This window comes from Takifugu rubripes, chromosome 11 (assembly GCF_901000725.2).
Source record: "Takifugu rubripes chromosome 11, fTakRub1.2, whole genome shotgun sequence".
Lineage (NCBI taxonomy): Eukaryota > Metazoa > Chordata > Actinopteri > Tetraodontiformes > Tetraodontidae > Takifugu > Takifugu rubripes.
Window position 1 is genome coordinate 15,230,165 of NC_042295.1, and position 25,644 is coordinate 15,255,808.

Here is a 25,644-nt window from a genome sequence, read left to right on the forward strand (position 1 = left end):
TCTCTTTCGCTTGTTACTTTATAACATGCGTTTCACCCCAACATTCATGCTGTTTCCCCAGGGTTTCATCTTTTTAGTTAATATTGCTTCATTTTCGAAGTTTTAATAATTTCTTCAAACGAAAACATTGAAGGTACTGAACGTTTGCGCCCCCGCGTGGCGACAAACAATTACGGCAACTGAAAAAATCATTATTCTTATAATTAACGTGAATTGAAGAAGTCTTCTGGATAGAAGTGGAAACAGAAGAAAAACAGTCCAGCTGACACAGAAATGAGCGTTTGTTGTATTATATTGTGTAGCAGCAGATCTAATGTGTCGCATCTCTCCAGGCTTTCAGCGATCATAACGTGTAATGACCACTAGATGGCGCCACGAGGCTGCAATTGTTTGCGGTTCCGAGTAGGAAAGTAACAAAAATATACCAAAATATATTTAACTTGACGACTATATTTTATAACTTCACAGACTGAATAACACTTTAATTACTGACATGAGGAGAATGATCTTAGGATCCAGACATTTGGTCACTCATGGAACCCCCGTGGAAAAACTTAATCTACATAAGTGAAGAAGAAAACGGGCGTGGAATCAGTACAAGACCCACAGCTGGAGTCCAAAACAAGTTTTTATTGGCCAATTTACAGAAAGTGCTGCAGTGACCATTCCAAAGAAATCAGACCAAAGAGTCCAGAGAAATAAAACTCTAACAAAAAGATAAACTTTTACACATTTTACAAGGTCTTAATGTTAATTTAACCATCCGCCTCTTCTAAAACAAACGTCAGGACAACATCAGGGCTCAGGATGATGCAAAATCTACCAAAAGGTTCCGGGGGGGGTAATGGATCACAAGACTGGGTGTTACAGTAGATGAGAAACTCTCAAACAACATGAGGTCTTTACATGAACATAGAACTACAGTTTACACACAGCAGATTCTCTGGCGACGCCCACGGGACCCGCGTCCAACGTTGGCCGGGGAACGCTCCAACGCTCCCGGCGACTCTTGGATCGGGAATATTCTGGAAAGATTCTGAATTTGGCTCCGACCGTTTCAAGCGTAAATAACAGGATTAAGCTCGGAACACGGAGGTTCCAGACGGGACGTCCTCCCAAATTTGATATTTACCTGGACTTTCCCACTCGCTATAGCGATAAGACCAGGATTTAAGTAGCAGTAGCTCGTATATGAATATTAACGCTGTTTTTTTTTTGGTTGTCTGGCTGTTTGTGAGGCTGTTGCATCTTTCCTGGCAGAGCTGGAACCAGGCGACAGTGGGGGGGCCGAGCTGGCGGAGGCTCCCGCAGGCTAACTCCTCAGGGTACGGACATACATTCATATGAAGTAGTGGAGAGTGTGTGTGAGTGTGTGTGTACAGGGGCAGAGGAGGGGGAGTGGGGGGGTCACCGACAGTATTTCACTGCTATTTACACCAAAGGGGCATATAAAAGTTCCTTCCCAGAACACAGAACCCTAGGCTAGTCGAACATGGTTACACACACACACACGATGGTTTTCTTTTTTTTTTTTGTCTTTAGGTAACTTGAAAATATGCTATTTCTGTAAAATCACCTGGCTTTGCCGCAAAGGCTGGATTAAAGAAAGTATACAAACCAAAAAAACGATTTCCTCTGGGGCAAATAAGGAGTGCTTTATTTACACCGGACATCCGCGATTTCACCGTGAAATGAGTTGACGAGCTGCTCTTGGTGTCATTTACTGTGTTAATGAGCTGAAGGGGAAAACAGATTTCTTCATAGTCGTTTCTTTATTTTTAAATTGGCCGTTTTTCATCGCGTGTTTCGAGGTGACTTCCAGTAGGGGGCGCCATTGCCCCATTTTTAGAGCATTACCGTCACAAAGTCTTTAACTTTTGTTTTTGAGTACAGAGGTGCTGCTGAAGGTGTGAGTGTGTGTGCGCGCGCATGGTCTGGAATATGTGTTTCAATAGGATATTCTGGCTTTGTCCCAGTTCTGGCCCTTTCTGCTCTGGCGTTCCACCTTAGGTAACTGGATGTCGACTTCCTCCTCGCTGTAGTCTGACTCAGCACTGGTGATCTCATCATCCTCCTCCTCGTCCTCCTCGTCTTCATCCTCCTCGTCGCTGCCCGCCTCCTCTTCGGCCCGAGGCTCCTGCAGATTCTGTGGCGAGAAACATTCGGGGAGGTTTAAAACGCGGTTCCGCAGCGTTGCTGAGGGGTTCCTCCTCCCGTACCTCCATGGGGTTGACGGTGATGGTCAGAGCAGAGTCGTCCCAGGAGGTGCCTGCTTCTTTTGCCGTTTCCTCCAGCCTGATCTCCTGCTGGTGGGTCAGGTGGATGCGGTAGATCCCCAGCACGACCACGACCACCAGAGCCGCGATGCACATCACGATCACCACGGTGGCGGCGCTCGGCACAGCTGCGAGAGGCGGGAGGAGAGGGAGGAAGGTGAGTGAGGGAGGGAGGAGAGGGAGGGAGGTGAGTGAGGGAGGGAGGGAGGGAGGGGAGGAGAGGGAGGAAGGTGAGTGAGGGAGGGAGGTGAGTGAGAGAGGGAGGGAGGAGAGGGCAGGAGGGAGGGAGGAGAGGGGCGGGAGGGAGGAGAGGGCGGAAGGTGAGTGAGGGAGGGAGGAGAGGGCGGAAGGTGAGTGAGGGAGGGAGGAGAGGGCGGAAGGTGAGTGAGGGAGGGAGGAGAGGGCGGAAGGTGAGTGAGGGAGGGAGGGAGGGAGGGAGGGAGGGAGGGAGGGGAGGGAGGGAGGGAGGGAGGAGAGTGAGGGAGGGAGGAGAGTGAGGGAGGGAGGAGAGTGAGGGAGGGAGGGAGGGAGGGAGGGAGGAGAGGGCGGAAGGTGAGTGAGGGCGGAAGGTGAGTGAGGGCGGAAGGAGAGGGAGGGAGGGGAGAGAGGGAGGGAGGGAGGAGAGTGAGGAGAGTGAGGGAGGGAGGAGAGTGAGGAGAGTGAGGGAGGGAGGAGAGTGAGGGAGGGAGGAAGGTGAGTGAGGGAGGGAGGAGAGGGCGGAAGGTGAGTGAGGGCGGAAGGTGAGTGAGGGAGGAAGGAGAGGGAGGGAGGGAGGAAGGAGAGGGAGGGAGGGAGGAGGGAGGAGAGGGAGGGAGGAGAGGGAGGGAGGAGAGGGAGGGAGGGAGGAGAGGAGGGAGGGAGGAGAGGGAGGGAGGGAGGGAGGAGAGGGAGGGAGGGAGGGGAGGGAGGAAGGAGAGGGAGGAGGAGAGGGCGGAAGGTGAGTGAGGGAGGGAGGAGAGGGCGGAAGGTGAGTGAGGGAGGAAGGTGAGTGAGGGAGGGAGGAAGGAGAGGGAGGGAGGAAGGAGAGGGAGGGAGGGAGGAGAGGGCGGAAGGTGAGTGAGGGCGGGAGGAGAGGGAGGGAGGAAGGAGAGGAAAGAAGGAGAGGGCGGAAGGTGAGTGAGGGAGGAAGGAGAGGGAGGGAGGAGAGGGCGGAAGGTGAGTGAGGGCGGAAGGAGAGGGCGGAAGGAGAGGGCGGAAGGAGAGGGAGGAAGGAGAGGGCAGAAGGAGAGGGAGGGAGGAAGGAGAGGGAGGGAGGAAGGAGAGGGAGGGAGGAAGGAGAGGGAGGAAGGTGAGTGAGGGAGGAAGGAGAGGGCGGAAGGAGAGGGAGGAAGGAGAGGGAGGAAGGAGAGGGCGGAAGGAGAGGGAGGGAGGAAGGAGAGGGAGGAAGGTGAGTGAGGGAGGAAGGAGAGGGCGGAAGGAGAGGGCGGAAGGAGAGGGAGGGAGAGAGGAAGGAGAGGGAGGGAGCAGCAGGGCTCAGCTGTGATCCTGGTCCTGATCCTGATCCTGATCCTGATCCTGGTCAGCGCCGCCCACCAAGACGCCAAAACGCCGTCTCGTATTGGTTGAAATGGAACGTTGCGCAATAGATACACGTCCTGGTGTTAACGTGCACAGATCACCTCCTGACTCACGGGCCTGGAGGCTCGTAGAACCCACGTAGAACCCACGTAGAACCCACGTAGAACCAAAAACAAGGCGTCTCTCTCCCCCCGTACAGGCGACGGAAAGGGAATACGCATTTTTAGAAACGCCGCCTTTTGTCACAGCTCCGCCACAGTTTGCTGCGCACGGCGCCGAACAAACAGAGGCAACAACAGAGTCGATCCCCCGGAGTCGAGTCTGCGGTTCGACACAAAAGCCCCGATGATTACGATGGCGGCGGAGCATAATGCGAGTCGTAGAAGAGACAATGGCGTGGCTTTATGGCGTTTTGATGGCGCAGTGCTCCTCGGTTTCATCCTATTTGTCCCTGGAGGAGCAGCACAAGCCAAAGGGCTGCAATTTAAGCACTCAAAACGCACCAGCTAGGTTGTGATTGGACCTGCCAGGCCACTTCCTAAAGTAGGCAGAGAAACTTAATGACCATAATAAACAGCGAGTAAAATAAACCCGACTTGTTCGGCTGGTGACAACAGTGACGCCTATCGGCGAGTGTCGGTACGGCAAGTAAAAAGCAGGTGAGGCGGAACAGAGTTAAACGGCCCCCCCCCCGTTTAACTCGGTTCCGCCTCACCTGCTCCAGACCCACGCAAGTAGAAACCAAGGTGAGGTGACCTTCAGATGCTTGTGAATGAAGGTGTGTCTTGAGGAGGAGTGTGTTCCCTTTGAGGAGTTTAAACCTGGTTCCCTTCTAACAACACTTCTGAGTTGTGCTTGTGTGTGGTCTCACCTGAGCTGTGGCCGGCGTACAGGTCGTGGACCACAGATGGGCGGCGCACCTGCATGTATTGAGGCGGAGCGATGGCGTGACCCACGTGCTCCCCGGGTTCGGAACCGTGCAGCACGCTCACCTGGGTTGGAGACGACAGACGTGACAGTTTCATGTCGGTTGCCAGGGAAACATTAAAGGCGTGTAAACGTCAGAGCTGTTGAGTCTTTGGACACGTGAACCTTCAGGTGCACTGACCTCCAGGTTCAATTCGTTGCTGGTGTAGCGTCCATTAAGCTCTGAGCAGGTCAGTCGGAACCTTCTCTCTGTGAGGTGTGCGGGCCGCCGGTGGTAGTACCGAACCTGTCGGATCACCTGCTCGTAGCTGGACATGGAGTCCACACCTGGTGGAGGACGGAGCGTTGTTAGTTCCACGCTGGAGGACACGTGAGCGTCTTAAGATGCTGAACTAAGATCTTCTAATGGACGGAGCACAATAAAGTGCCCTTCAGGTGGAAGCCTAAAGGGCGTCTGGATCCAGGATAATTGATTAAAACGGTTCTAAAATGCATTAAAATCCAATTACAAACGGGCAAAATAGGTGCCCGAACAGCATTTAAAAATGATTAATTCACAATAAGAGGTGTCCTCCGAGTCTGCTGGCGAATCGCTCGCTGGGGTTCTGCCCAATTACACGCGGAGCCTCGGTTGCCGTGGTAACCCACCGTAAACGGACATGCCAGACGTGGAGTTGGTGGCGTCCAGGTGTTTCCCGAGGAGAGCGCCGCGCCGCACCTGGAGGGACTCCTCCTCGGGCCCGAGCTCCTCCCCGAGCACCAGGATGTCGCAGTAGTCCAGGTTGTGAATGATCTCCTCCAGAACCTCGGGCTGACGAGCTGCACGTGCACGCACGCACGCACACACACACACACACACACCATAATGAGCTGCGCTGCATTTTCAGGAGGATCAGAGTTTTTGGACCCGACTTTGTTCTCCCCCACTAAACCCGGACCCGACAGCAGCGTTTGGGTTCTGGGTTTGAAATGGGACAAGCTGGGCTTCAGAATGGCGGGAGGACTGTGCGGGACGGGCGGGTGGGAGCGGAGGAACGGAGGGAGGGACGACGTGAAGATGATGGGGAGGGAACAAGACGGCGGCGTCCAGGAAACACCAGCGAACGCTTTTGTTGAAGCAGAATAAAGAGGAAGGAACGAGGAGACGGAGCAGCGATTAGCACCCGATCGCTACTGCGGGGCCCCGAAAACCATGTGATCCATCTGGAATCCTCTAAGCCCTGGGAGAACACACAATCTTCTCATTATAGAACTTCACCGTGCCCCCCCCCCCCGTACGTAGTCTCATTGTGCGTCCTCTCGTTTCCTCTCTGGCTCCCCGCTAATCTCTTCCCCCCAGCCGCAGTCTCCATTTCAGCTCTGCCGACTCCTGAAAGCGATGCTTCTTCCTGCTCTTCTTCATTTGCGGCGTGACGCACAATGAAGCCCCCCCCCGATTATCTGCCCCTAATTGGCTGCAAACTCGAGGGCCCGGGGTTGGCTGTGGCGGCGCCTGACGGAGGCAGGACCGGCGGGACTTAAATGTCAGGCTCATTTGCTGGCGGTCGGGGTGGCGCGACCCTGGAGGTGGCGCCCGGGTGGGGGCAGGTCTGACTCAGCAGGAGCGGAGCTGAAGCGTTGGTATGGAGACCACCCCCCCCCCCCAAACCCCCGTCTGCTGCTCCAGATGCGTCAGGTGGAAGGAGCCGCAGCTGCTCCGCCGTCCCGGGAGGCTTCCTACGGAATGTTTGGGTCGTTTGGGCGGCGCCGCGTGGGGCAACGGGGACGACGGAGCGCATCACGGGTGTGAAACGCCGCTGACATCTTCAACCTTGACAGAGTTGCACCTGCAGGTTTGGAGGACGAGCAGACTCCAGCTTTGATTTCAGGTGATGACCTTGACCTTGACTGGGACCTTGACCTTGACTGGGACCTTGACTGGTGATTCTGCGTCTCTGTTCACGTTGAGCGGTCGGGGGAGGGGCGTTCTGCCGTATAGATGACACCAGTCCTCGCCCCTGACTTTAAAAGCTCCATTTCCTGATGTGCATCAGCCTCTTATTCTCTTAACTTCCAAACCAAAGGCGGCGGCGCGTCTCACCTGTGTGACGCGCGGCGGCGGCGCGTCTCACCTGTTTGACGGGCGGCGGCGGCGCGTCTCACCTGTGTGACGCGCGGCGGCGGCGCGTCTCACCTGTGTGACGGGCGGCGGCGGCGCGTCTCACCTGTGTGACGGGCGGCGGCGGCGCGTCTCACCTGTTTGACGGGCGGCGGCGGCGTCCGCCCTGGTGACCGTGCTGATGATGTGGAGGTCCTGGAAGAGCGCGATCCCGCCCGCCGCTCCGAAGTCGGACTCCGGCCGGGTCAGCCTCTCGGCTCCGCTGATGGTTATCCTGGGCTCGCTGGGCTGCAGCACCATCACCACGGCGTCGATGTCGGGGATGGTGATGCAGGTGTCCTCGCCGAAACATCTGGAAAGGAACGCATCACATGATCATCAGCCGTCTCTGGAGCCAGTGTGAATAGATCAGGTTAAATCAGATTAGATTAGATCAGATTAGTCCAGATTAGATCAGGTTAGTCCAGGTCAGATTAGATCAGATTAGATTAGATCAGGTTAGATTAGATCAGGTTAGATCAGATCAAGTTAGATCAGGTTAGATTAGATCAAGTTAGATCAGGTTAGATCAGGTTAGATCAGATTAAATCAGATTAGATTAGATCAGGTTATATCATATCAGATTAGATCTGGTTAGATCAGATTAGATCTGGTTAGATCAGGTTGGATCAGATTAGATCAGGTTAGATCAGATTAGATCAGGTTAGATCAGATTAGATCAGGTTAGAAGACATCTGAGCCATCTTCCAGCCCCTGAATCCTCTAAACGGAGGGAACGTTTTGCCACAGCGGCCTGTTTCTGTCAGACAGCGTTTCTGGAGACTGGCAGCAGATCAATTTTTCACTCTTGACAGACGATTTCCTCCCTCCGGTGGTTGGAGAGTGGCGGCGGCGCCGCTGCTGCTGATGGGCCGCGGCGTCTCCAGTGGATCACATGACCTTGGCCAACGCTGCGGCGTTGCTTTATTATGGCCAGATGAGCGATCTCCCACGACACGGCAGAGAGAAGGTCAGGCGGCGCCGGCCGGTGTCGCGGTTTAAAACGACGCTCCATAAACAAACCGTTTAGGAGCCAGTGTGTTGATTCAACGTCCAGGCGCTGCTGCATGGAGCCATCGAGCAGCCACGTGCACGTGCAGCTCCCGTGCACGTCTGCCTTCAAGTCAGAGCGCGTTTAAAGGCGCAGCGTCCTGGTAAAGCGCGGACACGTGACGGCTCTTTGGCGGTGTTGGCGGGCCATGCCAGCGCCCCCCCCCCCCCCCCCCCACACACACACACACACACACACACACACACACACACGCACGCACGCACACACACACACACACACACGCAGTGTTGGGACTGGAGATTCCACATCAGTGAGCAGGGAAACCAAAGGCATTAAATGGAATGAAAAATGCTGGTGGTCGGGGACGGAGGCGCCGCCTCTGAAAGAGGAACAAACAAACCAGAGGTTTTTTTTATCTTTAAACATTCTAGTGAAGCTCGAACATCTGAATATCAGTGGGGGGGGGGCATCAATGCAGCTTGGGGAACACAGGACGGGCACACTTCCTGCACCATCCACAGCCGGAGTTCAGCCGTGCTGCCGAGGGTTTTGGCTGAAGAGCTGAGGGAAGCAGCAGAATCAGGCAGAAGCTCTGGCCGAGGATCTGCACAGCTCGTATAACGCCGCCCCCCCCCCCCCAAAAAAAACGTGTTCCGATGAAAAGGTGAAATCGTATAGGACAAAGCAAAACCCTGGAATAATCCTCCAACAACAAGCCTTTTGTCTGAGTCGCAGTTTGGCTGCTCGGTCTAATCTCTCCCCTCCTCCGCTGGCAGCAGGTGGCGTGGCGGCTCGGCGTTCACGCATTAATCCATCGTACAAACGCGGCGATGCGGGGAGACGACTGCTGTCCGGGCCGTTTGCCTTCTTCGTGCGGGGGGGGGGGGGGGAACGGCAAAAGAAATGAAAACGCTCCCAAAGCTGGAATGATTCCAGTGTAATCCTGCTGTAATATGTGGAAGGCTCGTCGCCATCGGAGCCACTTCCTGTTGTTTCCCGAAGGCCGACGCGTCACAAACGGGCGCCGGAACATCACCGAGGTTCGATTTAACCGCACGAGCATCACGGGAATCGATGCTGTGGTCGCTTCAGCGTGCGCGGATCAGCAGAACATCGTTCCAAAATGCAGCCGCGGCCTAAATTCCCAGAGTGTTCGGAGCTTTCCTGGGACTCCGCAAATGTCCGGACGCCTCCTGACCGGCGGGAAAACGCACCACGCACACGCTCCCTGGGAGACGGCCGTAGATTAAGGTAGCATCGGAGGGCAACGCGCACGAGGGATGTTCCCGTTATTTGGGTTTTTAAACAGAAAAGCGGCACAATAATGGCCGTTATTAGGCATCAGCGGGGAGCTAAGCTAACAGTCTGGAGGAGCGAGCGGATTCTGCCGACGTGTTTACGGCTGCATTTAAAGCCTTTCAGTGGAGATAATGAGTTCATTAAATCCCAACGCTTGTTTTTAAAGGGGCTCGCCACTCTGGCGTGCCGGGAGCGCCCTGTTCTCCAGACCTGCGTGGCAACAGCCCAGCTGACAATACTGACGATCTGCAATGGAAGCTGAACATTTAAGCAGCATTAGCAGGGAAGCTAGCCGCTGCTTTATGGTGCTGCTTTAGGGGTGCTGCTTTAGGGGTGCTGCTTTAGGGGTGCTGCTTTAGGGGTGCTGCTTTAGGGGTGCTCCTTTAGGGGTGCTCCTTTAGGGGTGCTGCTTTAGGGGTGCTGCTTTAGGGGTGCTCCTTTAGGGGTGCTCCTTTAGGGGTCCACATGTCATTAAAATAATCACTAACAGTGCCTCCGTCACACACTATGGCACTTTTTTTGTGAACTAACTCTTTTTTTTCCCCCAGTTCCTCCGGCAAAACCCACGCAAAATTATTAATACATGGCATGAAAATGTAAAAACTAGCCCCCTGTGGCAGCGCGGGGAGGAACGACGGCGTATTAGAGGAAGAAGCGACAGCGGTGGAACGGAGGATGAGAGAAGTGAGAGAAGGAAGGATTAGCATTAGCGCGCGAGGAGGAGGGATGGCGTATGTGGGTTAGAGATGTTTTCAACATCTCAGGGGGGGCTGAGCTGGGTTCCAGGAGCCGGGAGGAGAAACCTGCAGAAATAAAGACGCGTACTTACTGCACTGATGTGGAGATGCGCAGACGCCGCGCGCCCGGCGTGGGGAACTGGCGGGAGTTGATGTAGGAAACCTTCCTCACGGCGGCGTTCATGTTCTCCAGGTCCTCGCCCTCCATCACCAGGATAGACTGGGCGGGGTTAAAGTGGAACTGTGGGGGGAGAAAGGCCATGGTCAGAGCGGCTCCCGTTCAACAAACAAGAGGGCGGATTGGTCATCGGGAGCGGCCAGGAAGCCGCGGCCACGGCGCTGCAGGGCGCCAACGTCGGCCAGGGATTCACTCTGGAGCCCACACTTCCAGGAGGAAACAACACACTGGATAATGTTACCGCTCAGCGTGAGTGTGAGCAGTTGGTGAATACCTACCAAATAAAGCAGGTTTTTAAGTGCAGTGTTCATATATTAGCCATAGTTAGCGTCTCATTTGAATGATTTGGTTTAAATGCATGAAAAGAACCCCAGAAGTGGTCAAATCAGCCATTTTTCTTTGTATTTCATTCGTACGCAGCATCGATGTTCATGTCTGATGTGGAATGTTTGACCACTGACGGTGTCCCTGTAGAGGCACACGGGCGAGGATCCGTGCCTCTTTTCCCACCTTAAACAGGGCTCAGCGCTCTCCTGCCACTGGAGCCGGGAGCAGTGGGGGGCTGGAACAGTCCTTCAGCGCTCCGCGGGGCCCCACATGCCCTCCCCTCCCAAGTCATTTTCTCTTTCACAGTCTCCTCTTCATATTCTGCCCTCCATCACGCCCCCCCCTCCTGGCCACGCCGTTATTCTCCTCCGATTGTGCTGTGCCAGCCCTCCAACAGCTCCACTAAATGCTGTCCTCAGGACTCCTGCGGACTTATGGAAGCCAGACGAGTGTGCGGCTCAGAGGAAAATGAAAAAGCTCTCAAAAGATAAAGTGCGCTGGCCGAGAGAGGTTGTGCTCCGCTTCTCTCCTTCCCTTATCCCACCTTGACTCCTGCGAGTTTGGTTTTCCTCCCCTCCGACTTCACCAGGAAAGAGCAGGAGTGAGGATGACTGAGGAGAGTCGGAGGGAAAAGAGAGTTATGGGAGCCGAGGGACCGGACAGGTGGGTCGGCATAAACCCCGATCCATCTTATCTGCCCTCTATCTTCCACAGCGCAGGGAGATGGATTAGCTGCAGTGTGTGTGTGTGTGTGGGGGGGGTCGACTTGGGATGTGGGGGAGGGGCCTGTAGGGTCAGCGGGGATCAAAACATGATGTTTTCCAAAGGATTCAAGTGGTGGAAGGTAAAAAAAAACCCACAGGATTCCGAGTTTTTACTGTCAATAATTCATCTTGCGCTCTTTTTCATGCAGCCGTCCTCTAGGGGGCAGACTTGCCCACCTCGCGCCCTCCTACCTTGATGCTCTTGTCCAGGCTTTCCAGCGAGTTGATGTCCAGACCCTCCTTGCAGGCCTGCAGACAGGAAATGACCTTCTGGCTCTCGATCTTTCCGGGTCGAATGGTCAGTCCAGCCAAGCTGCCCCTGAAGTACTGAGTGAAGCGAGGCTTCTTCACCTCCCCACCTACGCACACACACACACACACGCACACACACACACACACACGCAGAAGGAGCTTTATGAACACGCCGTTACCTCCAGGCAGTGTTGCCACGGTTTGGGTCTCTTTTATCGGCTGCTGTTACCGGACCGGAGTGTTCAGACTGGTGCCCGAGTCTCCTCTGCATTTCCAGTTAAGTAACTTCCAAACGTTATTTCGCCCTCTCCTCAGGCCTCGGCTCGCTCTTTAACGCCCCCTCCCTCCGTTTCCGCTGCCTTCCGCCCCAAAAAGACGTTATCAATGGAGGCCGCGGCCAGGAAAAACCATTACGGCTCCCAGATAGAGGCTAAACTCGGGAGCAGAGATGGGGGGATTACGGCGCTGCTGCGGGGAGGGAACGATGCGGGCGATAAAGCCGCGGCTCATTCCGCGTTTTACGCCGACTCAGCTTCCTTAAAACGCTCGGCGCCGCCGTCCTGGCTCTGACGGATCCTCGCTCTAGTTTTTAACCATTTGTTTTATTGCTATCAATGAGGAGGCGCCTGCATCCATCCTTCTCCACACGAAGTCAGCGGTAATAACGGCCGATTCACCAACGGGCACAACGAGCGCGTTCACCTTCACTGTGCCGGGGTCAAAGGTTAAACACAGACCGACGGCGGGAAAATTGCACATCCGGCACTTCAATAATTAGGCTTTTGTTGCGGCCAAATTGCCTCATACATGCTAACGAGCCAGCGAGCAAATTACCTGCAGGCGCCACGGCGGAAAATGCAGCTTTCAGACGCTGTGTCCAATCACACACATCTGTCCACATCTGCATTCACAGCCACACCAGCCACGGAAGCGGTATTCATGTGGCGTTCCAGGAGTGTTTAGCACAGCTCCAACGAGCCGATGAGACAGGCGGCGTCATTAAAACCATGATGTTTATGCAAACGACAGAGCCGTTAAGATGCTGAAAAGATGCTGCTCTCAGGCTGGGAGGGACGTGCTGATGTCGCATGTGGAAGTTTGCTGAAGTTCCGGAGCAAAAGGAAAATCTATTCCAATCGAAAACGGCGTTCAGGCCCGAGGAGCCGCTCCCACGACAAATGACATCATCTTTGCAGCACGCTTGCAGTCACACGCCGCTGTGGAAGGGCTAGCTGTCGCGGCTAATGGCCGATGTTAAGGTTTGTTATCACCTTTAGAACTCTTTTCTGAGGCCGACTAGAAAGGCTGAAATGGTCTTTGAGCGCCGTTTCCATTCAAGGCCTGTCTAATCCTCCTGAAGGCAGGCGAGAAATGGGCGGAGATGAGAGGTGAGAGCGTGCGTGTGGGCTCGCCGGCGCAGATAAAAGCATCATTAGACGACTAATCACGCTCCCGTGGCAAAAGAGCTCGACATTGAGACCGAAGGCTCAGCATCGCCGAGCAGCCTCGTCTGGGCCGTTAAGTCAACGTCGCTCCGTCCTCGGCGGAGACAAAGACACAATTAGTGTTGGTTTTAAAGGACCGGCGCCACGGGGGTCCATTACAGCAGCCAAACTGGCGTCGGTGACCAGAGGAGCTCAGGTGAGGAGCAGCTTAGAGGGGACCAGCTGGACCGGCGTCCACCTGGACCGGCCTCCACCTGGACCTTCTACCTGGACCGGCCTCCACCTGGACCTTCTACCTGGACCGGCGTCCACCTGGACCTTCTCAGCATTTTCCCGTCTCTCTCACTCACCTTGCCAGCAGGCGCCGACGGTCAGCTGCACGTCGATCTGCGAGGGGTGGATGGGCCAGTCGTCGGTGACCAGGTAGGGGTCGTAGGTCACGCCGTCCACGTAGAGCGTCACCACGGGGAACTCCACGTTGATGACGTAGTAGTGCCACTCCTTATCACAGATCTGAAAAGGGTTCACACTCGGTCAGTGGCCATCGGACTCACGCACGTCTCCATTCTTTAACCCCTCGGTGCCCTTTCAGCCGGGCCAGCCGGTGTCCTGCCTCTTTCCCGCCCCCCTCACCCTCACCTGGGCCAGCCCCCCCCCCCCGATGAAGAGCTGCTCATTAGCGCGCGCGCTTGTGCAGCAGATGGAGGTTCTAATCAATCGGCTCCCGTTTGGCTGCTGCTCAGGTGCCGCGCGCAGCATCTGTTCAGCCGCCCAGCGTTTTCCACCAGTCTTCGGCACACGTGCGGCGCGTCGGGCTGCTCCGCCACGCCGGCGGGAACGTCGGAATTCTGCTGCATCGCGTGAACAATAGTGAAGAATCGTCAGGCGTCACGCTCACAAAGAGGAGACGCTAAACACCTCTCAGACTTGTGCTTTTTAGTCTGTTTAATTGGCTCTCGAAGATGTTTTCACACACACACACACAGACACAGACACACAGACACACACACACGCACACGCACGCACACACACATGATATTTATAGATGCAGAACAACCAAGGCTCACTTGCTTCTTCCCAGCCTGGTTTTTCAAAGAAAAACTCGGAGCCCATATGGGAGCCGAGCGGCTGGTGGACGGCCTCCTGTTGGAGGCATCAAAGTGCCCCCCCCCCCACCATCCCGCCGCCGCCAATGCCGAGGTTGTGATTCCAGCTGGGAATCTCTCTCAGGGACGGCAGCGGGAGAACTGTGCAACCTCAGTTTGAGCAGGAGAGGCCTGCGATGGTGCGGCGCGTTTGTAAAACACTGTAAATGATTCAGCGGGAAAAACACTTCACACGGCTTTGGGATCAGGGGGATTACAGTTTTTAATAAAACCGGTCAAACTTCGCTCAGACACGGCGACCGGCGGCTGCTGCCGAACGTCTGCTAATGTGAAAAACCAAGATCGGATCACTTTTTATGACAAATACGCTAAATCTTGGAGGAAAAGCTGACAGTAATAAACAAATACAACAGGTTTCAGATCTCACAAACATTAAAAATGGGAGATCTGACCACGAGACAAGCTAATCCAGCCATTATTGGAGCCAATTCTGGAGCCGCTGATGCATCCATCACCCGACTGATGCTTCCTCCATTCGTGGCTGCAGCTATAGATGCAGCCGAGCCCAGGCTGGTGCAACTTCAGTGAGGTTACCATGGAGATCGCTGCCTCGTGCTAATGCTACACATGCTAACAGGTGCAGAGATGGAGCGTAAACCACATTAGGTGCAATCAAGAGAAGAAGAAAGCTCCGATTTGAAATGGTGGCGGTCCAGCAGCAGAGCTGGGAGCTGCAGGAGCTCAACTCTTCTGAAAGCAAAGTTTTCTTCTCTTGCGACCGATTCAAAATGACAGACGGAAGGAAAGGATGGAAAAAAGAAAAATAACCGCGCGAACAAGAGGGAGCAGGATGTGAAACAACCAGGACAGAAAAAAAATGAGAGGAGAACACAGAAAGAATGGAAACGTCACACATCAAAGGTGCCTCCATCATCTCTCGGGGCACTCGAAAGCAAGAAGAAAACAAAATCTCGCGGACTTTTTTTTATCTCTCCGTCAGAAGCCGAGCGTAGAGATGCTGCCTCCAGACCCTTTCGCAACTGAAAGTCTTTAAGAGATCTGTCACCCGAACCGACCTTGTAGCTTCAAACGAGAGATGGAGCAACAAGGCAGACAAAAGGTGGAAGAAGGAGGAAGGATGTGGTGATGTGATCTGAGATCTGGGGGGGGGGGGGTGAAGATGAAGGAAGAGAAAACCTACAGAAGTGAATAAATAGAGTTTGAGGAAAAAAGGACTCATTCAACTGGAGGGGGAAGAACAACGTTGTCCTATTGATTCAGCTCTGTGGCACACACGATGCTAGCACCGGGAGACGACAGGAATAGCATCAAAGTGAAGGCGTTTGATGGAATATTTAGGTTAAACTATTGAGATCACTGAGACAGTCAAACTCTAAAAACAATTCCTCTCATAGTTCTCCAAGAAAGACCAAGAAATGTGAGATTTTCTACCCTTTTTAACATCAATGACCATCAGGAGTAGCATGCTAACATTAAATTAGCATAATGGAGAGGATGGAAACTCACTGAGTCACTAGTGAGGCTTAAGATTCTTCATTTTCTGTGCAACAAATGATGGAGAAAAACAGCTCAACCGTGGAGGAAATGGGACGAACCATTAGGCTGGTAGTTTCAGCCAGTTTGGACTTTGAAATGGGAAAAAAAAAAAAGGACGCAGCGGTTGGACACAAAGCTAAGTTTGATGTCTGAGCTGAGCTAATGAAAGAGGGAAAAACTGAAGGAAAAATGAGAGGAGGAGGGAGGAGAGGCTGGAGGAAGACTCCAGAACAGAGATTGATGAGCAGGACAAAGAAGGTGACTTTACAGAGGAGGACGGATAAAAGGGAGGAATACGAGAGGCCGACAGGACCGGGCCGTTTAAACCAGGCGCACAAATGCTGATCACTCAAATAGGAATCGTTCTATCAATGGCAGCATGACGGCGAGGCCTCGGTCCGACTGGCTGGCGGGGTTTGACCTTTAGATGACGGCTGAAGGTCAAGCATGCGTCTAAAATCAAAACCCATCGAACAAATCAAGGTGTTCTACTGTCCTCATGATGACTCCGAGCGGAGGAGGGGCTCAGGACCGCCCTTGAAAGAGACGCTTGAGTCAAAACAGGCCTCAGAAAAAAACATCGCTTCAATCCGAGCTCCTCGTGGTTGGGTTGAACCTTAAATATGTCTGATATCTGCAGCTGTAATCTGCCCGGCAACAGATGAATCACAGACGCAAATTCAAGCGTCTCATCTTCAGTCGCACTCGCAGGTCCCACATTTGTGTACTTATGCCCCGCCCCTTTTCTCAAGTATCAGGGCGCGACCTGTGCGGACGTTGCACCGCTAGGTATCCCACAATGCATTGCAGTGCATCCGAGCTGCATCCTTGCACAGCGACGCTCATATCTGGGAAATATCGATGCCGTTTTTCTTCACCGCGTGATCCCACAGATCTGCTCCACAGACCAGCGGAGGCGGAATAAAATCGGAAACGATGTGGTGAATAATTGATGCTTATTGACATCCCGTCTGTCCTCACAGGAGCTCTGACACCAAGGTGGTGGAACGTCAAGCAAATAAATAGGCCGAATGTTTCTCCCTGCCCGTTCAGAGTCTTCAAATCTGCAATTACAATCCTCAAGTTTTTCTTTGAACCAGTAAAAACAGACTGATTTTGGTGGGGGGGGGCGCGTACGCCAACTCGCCTCTATGAACGCAACAAAGTTGCAGATTTCAGTTGAGGGAACATTGGCAACATTTGAGCTACGGCGTAAAACATCTGGCCCAGGAGCCGCCTGCTCACGAACGGCCGTAAACCAGCGTCCTGCAGGAACAACCTTAACAATTCCAAGAATCCAACACTGACGTCTCACAGGGACAATTTAGAAGTGAGGGGTGTGTGTGTGTGTGTGTGTGTATATACAACTACTGTACAAATGTGTGTGTGTGAGAGATCAGTACTTGAAGGTGACTATGAATTACCAGCTCGGCAAAAGTGACTAATTAGAGTTGCAATTATGCAGCAGCTCCCAGCAGAGCTGGTGAGTCAACAGGCAGATGACCTCTCTAGCAGCTCATAATAGACCACACACACACACACACACACACACACACACACACACACACACACACACACACACACACACACACACACACACACACAGCTGCTACTTTACTACGGCAGTGAGTACCATTAGCCTAGCCTAGCGACACACAGGAATACGCCGCCGTCATTAATTTGTGGCATTCAGCCGAACTTTCCGAGACAACAGGCTCGCCGTCTCAGAACCGCGAGGAAAATTGAGATTTTAATCAGTTAATTTAAAACCGCTGGCAGAAAGAAACGTCAAATGGAGGAGGGGGGGGGGGGGGAGGAGATTGTTCAATCTGTTCCGTGGTGGAAGTGAATTGAAATATGAAACAAATGTCACTGGTGCGTCGTATCGGCGCCGTCGCCGCGGCTGCAATCGCCGCTGATATTTGGACGCTTGTTTCTCAAATATCACCTCTTCAACGAGGCTCAGATGATAAAAATGGCAGAAACATGAACAAATAAGTGACCACAAAAGGAGGCGTCGGCTAACTCAAAGATCTTATGGCCGCGACTCCAGCAGCCCAAATCCGCCACTGCTAATTCCAGTTCTTAAACGCGGCGCTTCGGAGGCCCTGGTGGCGTCCGGCAGCGTTCGTCCGTCCCACGCCGCCTCCCCCACACCGGAGCCCCGACAACAGGTGCTCTCAGACGCTCCGGCACCACGCGCACCCACAACCCGCCACCCCCCACGTCTCTGCCTCCATTTCTCCTTCAATTCATCTCCCTCGCTCATCCTCTCCTCTCGCCGCACTTAAGGTCAGCAGAGGATCTGCACTATAAATCTTAACTGGGAATTCTGACAGCCGTTCCCCGTCCAGGAAGTGCTTGAGCCGGGCGAGGAGCTACACCGCACACAGGCTTCCTGGGGAGCTGTTTACTCAGAGTCCTGGGTGAGGGTGCTGGGGGGGTCAGTAGGTCACAGACAGACAGATCTGTGGGGCAGGGAAACATTTAAGCAACAGAAAATACAGAGGAGGGAAGGACGGAGGCAGGAAGCTATCCAATAATAAAGGATGACGCTTCCACTCTTAAAGTGATTGACGACGATTGTAAAGAAAAAGGGAAAAAAAAAAAGAAGCATGCGAGCGCGTCGCCGAGGCAACCAACCGACATCAACGTTAGCACGCGTTAGCACGCACTAATGGTCCCAACAGCAAAGGTTGTTACAAACACGACAGACAAATAAATACCACATAATAAATACCGCATAATTAATTCCGAAGTGTTAACATCTCCTTCCGTAAAGGAGTAGTGCGTCTCCGTCGTCTCCACATCGCCGCTCCTGCCTCCATCCATCCCGGGGAGACAATAAAAGCGCCTCCGCCCTGTCATTTATTGCCCTCCCCAGCACAGCGGCTGCCCCTCCACGACCTGCTGTATACGTTCTGCTCCCGGAAGATGGAGGTAATATTATCTGGAGACGACGGGGTGTGAAACGAATAGAGAATAATGGGAAAGTGAGCAGAATGTGCGTTTGTAATAAAGGCTGATTTCATTTGGGATTCAGACGGAGGCCCAGGGAATCGTCGGGAGGCTGTAATGGAATTTCTGTGATGAACGAGTGACGGGATAATACGGGATCGCAGTGACTGCGCGGCTGCTCTCATTACAGTTATTAAATTATTAGTTTTTGCATAGATGGACCCGACTCTGCCGCGTTCTGCTCACCAAAGAGCCGACAGGATGTGGGAATGTTGTCGGAGGCAGAAGGAAGCGGCCCTCCGCAGCGCCCCACGCCGGCACGTGTCCGTCTCAGCCGGGTGCAATTCCCGTTTATTCGCTCGCCTGACGGGATGTTCAGTCATTTTTATTATTCATTCATATCGCGCCGGCCTTCCGTCTTCTTGGGAATATTGATTCCGGCGCTGGAAAAATCTTCCAGCCGAATACAAACATGAATGCAGATTAATATGGGCAGATAGCGTCGGCGGCTCTGGCTTTTTTATGTTATTAGCAGAAGATTCGCTGTTTTACCTGATAAAACGGGGTTCCGAGGACGGAACGGCGACTAACGAGCACGAGTGGGCGAGACCACGAGGCTCCATTTTTATATTCCCGTGCACGTTGATGTTGAATTTAAGCAGCATCTTTGCGGGAGATGAGCCGGAGCTGTTTTGGCCAACGTGCTTTTGTGGCTTCAAACTGGAATTGGTCACTGACTTTGCTTCTTTTTTTTTTTCCCCTGGAAATGAAAGATTAATCACAGAGTGAATCGAGAATCAAAGAGCCGATGTTCTGTGGGAATAAATGGAGCCACGGTCGGAAACCGTGTACTGTACATGTGTGTCCATCAGGCTCTCCGGGGCCATTTGGTGCAGCGGCGCTCTAAATTTAGCAAGCTCTTTAGTAGGAGTCATCTATCATTCAACAGCAACCTTCCCTTGAGGAGACAGACGGGGTGTGTGTGTGTGTGTGTGTGTGTGTGTGTGTGTGTGTGTGTTTCCACTAAAAGATGCAAAACAGCAGCACAGATGAGAAACCAAAAGGCTGGATTCAGTTTCTGGGCTCTCAGGACAGAAGGAACGAACAGTCAGGCTGATCTCAGATCAGCTCATTCTGCTTTGGTGGATTTTTGATGGACGAGAAGCTAAAAGCTGCATCAACAGAGAGAAGATGCAGCAGGAGCCTGAGCCAAGTGTTCATGTATAAAGAAAGAAAAATCTACCAACCATTTAGCGTTTCTACACACACATGTGGCTTCCTGGGTGTGTGTGTGTGTGTGTGTGTGTGTGTGCGCGCGCGCGCTGGACCAGGAAGATTTTATTTCATCTCTGTGGTTTAAAAATGATGTTTCAATCATCTGTGGGATGCTGAGAATCAAACCCTGCTCATTCTAACATCAATTTGGCCTAAAATGGGAGACGAACAAAACCCCACAGCCTCACCCTGACCAAGCAACAGCGGCAAGAAGAAAACCCCCTTTTAACAGGAAGAAACCTCAACCAGAACCAGGCTCATAGAGGGGGGGCCTCCAGCTGCGGGTCAGTGCCCCACCAGCAGCCACCGGCTGTTATAGGAAACGTAAGTAAAAGAAGACAAAGTGGGACTGATGGACATGTTGTCCCGTTAGAAAACAAGATCGGTGACGAGGCGCTCGGATCGGTGACGTCAGTCTACTGTGATTTTCCACCCCAAGTGCCCTCGCTGATGCCATTCTGATGGAGAAAAGCCCATTAATTGCCCCCCAGAGGATGCCAAGAGGAAGAATGCCCTACACACACACACTCACCCCTCAGCCGCTGGGATTTACCTTTGAAATGACGGTTCAGGCAGATTTACGGCCGTTGACACACAAATGTTGAGACGGAACGTTGTTGCTCGTTTTGGGAAGCAGCATCGTTTGCCTCACAGACTGTTTGGGTTAGCAGGCGGCTAATGAAGCAGGATGTTTTGCCAGATAACGCGGTCGACCACCTCGGGCCGCGACCGCAACACGGCGGCGTGTTTCGTTGAACCATCGCGTCGCTGTCGCGCATTCAGACAAAATAAAAAAGCGTCGCCGTTACTCCCAGAATCCAAACGAGCGGAATAAAGATGTATTCACGCCAGTAAACGCCTCAGCCCGCCGTCTCTTAATAAAGCATCATCACAGCGAGCACAACAGGCCACCCTGCATTAAGTGGCGCCGCCATAACGGCCGCTCTCCCCGTTACGGAGAGATGGGACGCACTTTTTACAGCAGGTAAAACTATCATCTGAAACCATCTCAGCAACTCATCGAGACCATTATGGGGCGACTGGCAACGCATGATTGGAGCGTATGAGACACTAATTGTGCCTCTGTGGTAAACCGATGTGGGGTGAAGAAGGGTGTGTGTGCGCGTGGGGGGGTGGGGGGGGTGGGAGGGGGGGTGTGTGTGTGTGTTCTGGAAGTTCATTTGTTTAAAAGAAGAAGCACAAAGCTGAGTGTAGAGGGAGACTTAATGGAAGTTTCTCTTCATGCCCCGGGGGGAGGGGGGGGGGGGGGGGGGGGGGTTCAGAACCTGCTGTTAACAACAGGGAGGCAGAGTGAAGAATAAAGCAGCAAAGATTAGCAGAGAAAACCCACCCTCGGTTCCCGGCGTTCCCCTGAATCAAGATTCATTCGCAACGAATCAAAGAGAATGAAGTCAGCTTTCGGTTTTAGATTTGTTCAATCTGAGCAGCAGCGTTTTAAGAGGACGCGGAGCTACGGCCGCCTGACAAAAACAGGTTTATTCTACACCAACGCACATTCCCCCATCCTATAGCCAAAACCATGCTGGGACTCTGGGAGCAAGAGGTCAAAGGTCACGCCGATGTCAACACTGACCCTCCAGGGAACAGATGTTTGCTAATATTAATCCCAATTTCCATCAGTTTCATCCCACTTGGTGGATGAAAATTGATCGATTTGAGATCTCCGGATTCAAACGGAAACAAATATTTAACGTCTCCTCCAGTTTGACTGTTTTCGCTAAAGATTCATTTGAAAGTGGGCTCGGCCAATCAAAGGTAACGTATGGGCGGGGCACTAGGTGGACATCCGCGCACGTCTTCCTTCATTTCCCCCCAAATACTCAACATTAACAGCCAGCAGAAGAAATGTGGAATAAACGAGACGTCAGACTCTGTCGGGAGCTGAAATTCCTCCAGATGATCCCCTCTGCACACACACACACACACACACACACACACACACACGCGCATGCATGCAACACATGCCCACCGGAGGCTGACGGCTGACCTCCACTGTGCCCTCCCCCAATCAAGACCAGAGATGTGTCGGATCAAATTAGCCCTGGATGCTGCATCTGGAGGTCCAGGCTCAGCTGGTGGCTCTTCTACAAATCAAACGTCCTTGCCGCGCGAGTGTGGGATCATGTGGATCTGAGTGACCCCCTCAACTTGGGCAGACAGCTGCTGCACACACACAGGTGCGCACACACACACACACACACAGACTGCGAAGTTTGAAAGCATCCCTGAGAAATCGTGGACATGCAGACATTCAGCGTCTAAAATATGAAAATCACTTACACTTAATGGAGCTTGAACTGAATATTCATCAAGACACACAAGATGGCATATTTTAAATTTTAAACGGCCAAATGCCCCCCCCCGCCCCCTGAAATCGTAGAAGTGTGTGAATATGTGCATCCCTGTGATGCACTTTAGAATCTCCCGCAGAGATTCATCAGAGATCGTCTCAAAACACACATTTAAAGCCAAACGGTAAAGGTGAAGAGCCTCGTACCTGCTCCAGCTTCCAGTGGAACTCCGCAGGTCTGAAGGTGTCCACCTGGGTGAAGTCTCTCCTCAGCAGGAACACCAGGCGGCAGTTGTGGACGTAGAGCGAGTAGTGGTGTCGGTTCATCTCTGCGGCAAAAGCAGAGTTTTCACCGTAACCGAACCTCTGGAGGTTCGCCTTCAGTCATCCACGTCATCAAAAGTCCGTTTCATACATCCGAGACACTAGAATAAAACTCTCCAAACTGTTCCAGCGTTCAAACAATCCAGAGATTGCGACAGGAAGCAGCTCCAGCCAATGGGAGCAGCTCTGGATGTCACATGGTATGACGTCACATGACTTACCTACTCGCTGTCGGTGGTGTTTGGACAATGAGGAAGAATTTACATGTACAATAAGTTTAGGAACCGACTTCAAATGGAGCTTCAGCAACAGACTCCCGGAAGGGAAGAGTTTGTTTTTTGAAAATGTGCTGAATTTAATTAATTAGCGGGTTTAATACCGCTTCAACACCTGCAATCCTAACTGTCGCCACTAGATGTCGCCTGATTTTAATTGCGGTCATTAAAAGTGCGCGACGTGCACGCTTTGTTTTCACAGCATTGCAACAATGATGAAAGTGAGGAAGACAGAGAAGAAAAATGTTCTTTTCTCCAAATGTGTTAAACCAGCTTCTATTTAAAGGAGTGTTAATTTTATCGCGACGCTTCATTTACATTCTACACAATCGGGAGGAAAAAACACCTCCTCTGTTCTATGAAGAAGCTTCAACAGTGTGACTGAGACAAAAAAGTGAAAATGTCACAGTCGTTTGCTTCCAAAGTTCATTCTCTCTTGAACATGGACTTTTCTGACGGCTGCGTTTAGGCTGACTGAGTTGATCTGACACCTTTTCCCGTCGTCTCTTCCCTCTCATCTCCCCACTCACCGGTTTTGTCAGAGTTGCAGAGCAGCGTCTCCTTCTCAGCCCGGAGCCCGTGGCTGGGCCCGTGCTTCATCCAGGTGGCGATGGTGAAGTGGTCGGTCAGATTCTGAGGCACCACCCAGTCCGGGATTTTGGCTGCCTGGCGACCGTCGAACGTGAATATTAACTCACTGTCGCGGCCACTGTCCGTCACCAGGGACGCTGTCCAGTTGGTGGCAGCACTGGGAGCCGGAAGAAGGTCCGTGCTGCCCGAGGAGGCTCCTGGGGGTCACCAATGTGGGGAAGAATGAAAGGTATGACAGGAAATGTGTCAACAACTATCATGGCGGCTGTTCGGTGCATATTGGTCTAAGCTAGGCTATGATTACTTACGGGTAAAGAAGATGGCAGGGCTTAATACATAATCAATGGGATGGAATGGCTAAAGGATGTGGGAATCGATTCCTCGCAAATGAAACTGACTTTCAACAGAAAGGAGGTGTCATTGGGCGCCTAGCTCACCATGAAAATGTAATTCCATGTAAACAGAGAAGATAGGAGCGAGGACAGGTGAATGACGTGGCGCAGGCTAGCGGGGAGGGGTGGGGGTGGCTGAATCACCACATGAGCATTGAGTCATCCCCATCCCTTTTTCCGCCAACTCCATCACGGCTTTGACGTCGCCGAACGCTCCCCGTTTCCACGCTGTCACCTTGACGGACGTTATTTTCGCCTTGCCGCTCACCTTGTCCGTCAAGGCGCCCGACGTGCCCTCACCGACTCCTCTGTGCGACGGTGAAAGATGCCTTCCAGGCGCTTAAACCACATTTATGAATCATTTGTAACGTCCTCTGGATGGTTATAAATCAAAGCCGCACGGTGGCCGTGCTTTTCGGAGAATAAATGGTCAGCGTCAGGATTTACCGTGTCGGCTTTGTCCGAGCAAACAATCACAACATGCTTTTCATTCCAGCTAACGGCGCAACATTAGCCCATTAATTGATGTTTTTCCTCTTTGCCTGGAAACGCGCTGCTTTTCTCCACCTCCCACTTATCCCAAAGTCGGCACTCTGACTCCGGTAATTAGATTCCCCGATGAAATAAATCCGCATTGACTTTTCCTGCCTTTTCTCTGCCTGATGTCTCTGTACATTAAGTTGAATTGATTCTGTTTTAAGAAACGAACACAATTTATTCTCTTTACCATCAGACAGTAATTACGAGCCGCCTGAGAAGGATTCTTGAGCAAAAACCTCACGTGTTCGGGGTGTCAGGGAGACGGATTCTTGCATTCAGACAAGCTGGGATGGCAGCCTGTACAGGCTGTTATGCAGAGACGGTGGCTCCGGACCCCCTGCTGGCCCCCCAGTGTGGGCAGGGAGGGGGCTGGGCTCAGGCCACCGGCCCATGGCCAACGTCCTCCCGCTGCTGCGTCATTAGGTATCGACGGGTCTTTCAGTTCTTATTCTGGGTCGGTTTTACATGGACGTAGACGGAGACGAGACAGAGGCCCGTGTGTTTGGGACGCGGCGTTAGCAGAGGTCAGAGAACGCCGCCTCGGGTCACGTCTGACCCCGCCTCTTCTTCAGAGGCCGACGATTTCTAAATCGCTGCACGCGGTCGGTTGGGCCGCTGCCCTCAGAATTTATCTTTCATCAAATACCCGGCGCACTTCCTCCACGTCCTCGCAGCCGCAGGTCGGATTCTGCGGCGATTCACTGTAAAGCAGACTTAATTGAAGCTGCTCGCCATTCCGCGCACGTGGCACAGCCGCGCGCCTCGAAACCCGACAGGAATGCTAACAGAGGGAAGTTCGGGCCACCAACCGCAGAGTTTCTGCAGAGACTTTTCCGAGTAGGTCTCGCGGTCGCAGCCTTTCCCGATGTGGCCGGTCTGCAGCTCCACCGTGGTCCTCGCCGATGACAGGGGGCCGCCGCAGGTTTCCAGGTGCATCTTGGGAAACAGCTGCTTGCTCCCAGTTCCCGGCTCGTAATCCACGCGCTTGTTCCAGCCTGGGAAGAGACGGGAGGTGCTGAGTTTAGAGAGGACAGATCTGATTCAGAGTCTCTGATGCTTTTTAGGATCTGGAACCAGATTCCAGGATGTTGCTTCGGCGGTTCTCTTCAGCTCAGTTCGCCGACCATCACAACACCATTCGTCACCGTCTCAGACACCTCCAGAATCACAACCTGCTGTTCTGGCAGAACGCGCCTCGCTAATGAAAGTGCAACGCTCATTATCCTGTCAATGTCTGCCCCGTCTTCTGCGGGTTCTCGTGCCCGGGCAGGCGGCCATTACGCACCACAGTCTGTTTGCTCTTCTCCTCCAATCTCTGGGGTGTGATTCTGCGTTGAGATAACGGGAGGGAAACGACCGGCAGCGTTCGGTGTTCACGGCTCAGGTGAGATCTGCTGGAACATCCACGGATGCTGCTGACAAACGAGTCAAACGTTTGCCTCG

General features: G+C 53.0%; 1 protein-coding gene across 1 annotated transcript in view; it reads right to left on the reverse strand.

Moving 5' to 3' along the window:
- Positions 1-591: 591 nt before the first annotated feature.
- LOC101075381 (calsyntenin-2) overlaps positions 592-25,644 on the reverse strand; it is a 104,708-nt gene continuing 79,655 nt past the window's right edge. Inside the window, exons 6-17 of the mRNA XM_029844489.1 lie at positions 25,011-25,196; positions 23,209-23,466; positions 22,287-22,408; positions 13,223-13,385; positions 11,368-11,534; positions 9,999-10,147; positions 6,957-7,171; positions 5,370-5,540; positions 4,903-5,048; positions 4,666-4,786; positions 2,220-2,404; positions 592-2,146 (exon numbers count right to left, since the gene is read on the reverse strand). Of these exons, the coding sequence (XP_029700349.1) occupies positions 1,949-2,146; positions 2,220-2,404; positions 4,666-4,786; positions 4,903-5,048; positions 5,370-5,540; positions 6,957-7,171; positions 9,999-10,147; positions 11,368-11,534; positions 13,223-13,385; positions 22,287-22,408; positions 23,209-23,466; positions 25,011-25,196 (2,081 nt within the window). The 3' untranslated portion in view covers positions 592-1,948. The remainder of the gene's footprint in view (positions 2,147-2,219; positions 2,405-4,665; positions 4,787-4,902; positions 5,049-5,369; positions 5,541-6,956; positions 7,172-9,998; positions 10,148-11,367; positions 11,535-13,222; positions 13,386-22,286; positions 22,409-23,208; positions 23,467-25,010; positions 25,197-25,644) is intronic.